The sequence below is a fragment of the Protobothrops mucrosquamatus genome, unplaced genomic scaffold, assembly GCF_001527695.2.
Source record: "Protobothrops mucrosquamatus isolate PMUCROS unplaced genomic scaffold, P.Mucros_1.0 scaffold15655, whole genome shotgun sequence".
NCBI classification, from domain to species: domain Eukaryota; kingdom Metazoa; phylum Chordata; class Lepidosauria; order Squamata; family Viperidae; genus Protobothrops; species Protobothrops mucrosquamatus.
The window spans coordinates 2,451-4,860 of record NW_015401421.1 but is presented as its reverse complement, the minus strand read 5'-3'; the positions used below and the strand labels follow the sequence as shown (position 1 = coordinate 4,860).

At 58.7% G+C, this 2,410-nt stretch overlaps 1 protein-coding gene across 1 annotated transcript; it reads right to left on the bottom strand.

The window, feature by feature from the left end:
• Positions 1-20: 20 nt before the first annotated feature.
• LOC107301690 (RING finger protein 145-like) lies at positions 21-2,125 on the bottom strand (the record flags this gene model as incomplete). The annotated part of the gene is made up of 3 exons (XM_015830878.1): positions 21-168; positions 762-944; positions 1,985-2,125. Coding segments are annotated over 3 exons (472 nt in total), but the record flags the coding sequence as incomplete, so codon positions are not given.
• Between the last annotated feature and the right edge of the window lie 285 nt (positions 2,126-2,410).

The following is a 2,410-nucleotide window of genomic DNA, read 5'->3' as shown; positions in this document are numbered from 1 at the left end:
TGGGGAATGCTGAGCTGTACCTGCAGGGAGGTCAACAGGCAGCTGGAGATGAGGATCAGTAGCCAGAAGTCCAGCTGGAAGAAGTGGGCGATCTTGTAGGCCATGAAGACGGGAGCCCCCAAGAGAAACAGGCAGAGGCTCACCCCACGGACGTGTTTCCAGAAATTCCTGCAAGAAGGGAAAAAACAAGGGGGGGGGGCGTGGATAGACCCATGGATGAAGAGCCCCCCCCCCAAACTTGGGTCCCTTGTGAACTCTGCACCCCAGGAGGGACCACGCTGGGGCTAGATGGCCCTCAAGGAGTGAAGGGGCGGGGGTCCCAGCAGATACAAGCAATCCTCAACTTACGGCCGCAACTGAGCCCAAACTTTATGTCGCTAAGCGAGACAGCCGTTACAACCTTCCCTGGCCCAGTCGTTCAGCGACTCTCGCTTCCCCCATTGACTCGGCAGAAAGTCACAAAAGGGGGAAATCACTTGACTCCGGGACACCGCGACCGACCGTCGTAAGTGTGAATCGCCAAGCGTTCCAATTTTGAACACCTGACCGGGGGGTGGGGATGGGGGATGCCTCAACGGTCGTTAAGGGTGAAAAAGTGGTCCCGAGTCCCTTTTTTCCTCCGGTGCCGTCGTAATTTCGAACGGGGTCACTAAAAGAACAGTCGTACTGCCTTCGGGTTGTAATTCCAAACGGTCGTAAGTTGAGGACCACTCGTAGATAACGGCCCCTCCTCCCCAGCGGAGGGAAAAGCCCCCCCTCACCTGCTCTGGGACGCCCCCAGCGCCAAGAGAAAGGGCTCGGCGATGTCGCTCATGGACTGCAACGTGGAGGTGGCCACGATGAAGAGGATGATGGTGAGCAGGTAGGTTCTCTGGAGGAGCTGCAGGCCCAGGAGGCCCGTCTGGATGGCCAGCAGCAGCAGCGTCACCCCTTCCGTCACGCCCCTGCGGGGGTGGGGAGAGCAGAAAGAGACAGACGGGGGGGGGGCAAGTTGCTGGAGATGATCGGGGGGGGGAGGGGACCGTTTTGCCGGACGTCTGCCCCCTCCTGCCCCAAGGATTCCGGAAGGATGGCAGTTCCTGCCAACCAGGGGGAAAAGTGTGGGCGAGTCAGCAGGAGGATGTGGGGAGACCCTGTAGCCCCCCCACCTCCAGCCCCAGTGCTCTTCCAGAGAGAGGAAGAGAGATAGAGACGGAGGGAGGGAGAGAGGAGAGGGAGAGAAGAGAATGGAGAGAAGGAGGAAGAGAGAGTGAGGGAGAAGAAGAGGGAGGGAGAGAAGGAGGCAGAAAGAGGGAGAGCAGGAGAGGAGGGAAGAGGGAGAGAAAGGGAGAGAGGAAGAGATAAGGGGAGAGAGATACAGAGAGAGAGAGATGAAGGGGAGAGAAGGAGGGGGAGAGAGGAAGAGAAGGAGAGGGAGAGGAGAGGGAGGGAGGGAGAAAGGGGGAGAGGGAGGAGGAGAAGAGAGAGGGAGAGGCAGAGAGAAAGGGAGAGGGAGGGGGAGAAAGAAAGGGAGAGGGAGGAGAGGGAGAGAAAGAGAGATGGAGAGGGGAAAGAGAAAGAGAGGACAGGGAGGAGGAGAGAAACGGAGAGAGGGAAGAGAGAAAGAGAGAGGAAGAGATAAGGGGAGAGAGATACAGAGAGAGAGAGATGGAGGTGGGAGAGAGGGAGGGAGTGGGGGAAGGAGAGAGAGGAGAGAAAGAGGGAGAGGGAAGAGAAAGAGAGGGAGGGGGAGAGAGACGGAGGAGAGAAAGAGGGAGAGAGGAAGAGATAAGGGGAGAGAGAGAGAGAGATGGGGAGAGGGAGAGAGAGGAGAGAGGGACTAGAGAAGGAGAGTAGGGGAAGGAGAGAGAGGAGAGAAAGAGGGAGAGAGGAAGAGATAAGGGGAGAGAGAGAGATGGGGAGAGGGAGGGAGAGAGAGAGAGAGGGACTAGAGAAGGAGAGTGGGGGAAGGAGAGAGAGGAGAGAAAGAGGAAGGGGCTCTCACCTGTGCGTGAAGCTGCCCTCCTGGAAGCCACCAAAGCCGCTTAAGTACAGCTTGCCCAACTGGAGCAGCCCCAGGGCCAGGTAGGAGACGGCAAAGGTGAGTCCGACGAGCGAGTAGGGGGTGCTGCAGCACTTGGCCACGCTGGGAAGGCCGAAGACAGGACAAGATGGACCCCCAGAGCTGCCTCCGACTTCGGACAGCAGCCCCCCCCTCCCAAGGACCCCCACCGAGCCTCCCCGACTCCTGGCCTTGGAGTGGGGAGGGGGAGTCAGAGCAAGACCTGCCTTTGCAAGAGAAGACCACCCCAAAGGTATTTTTTTCCCCCCCAAGGCAGCCGGACTTTCTCGTTTTCCTTTGAAGACGTTTCGCTTCTCATCCAAGAAGCTTCTTCGGTTCTGACCGACTGGCGGGGAACGGAAGGACCGA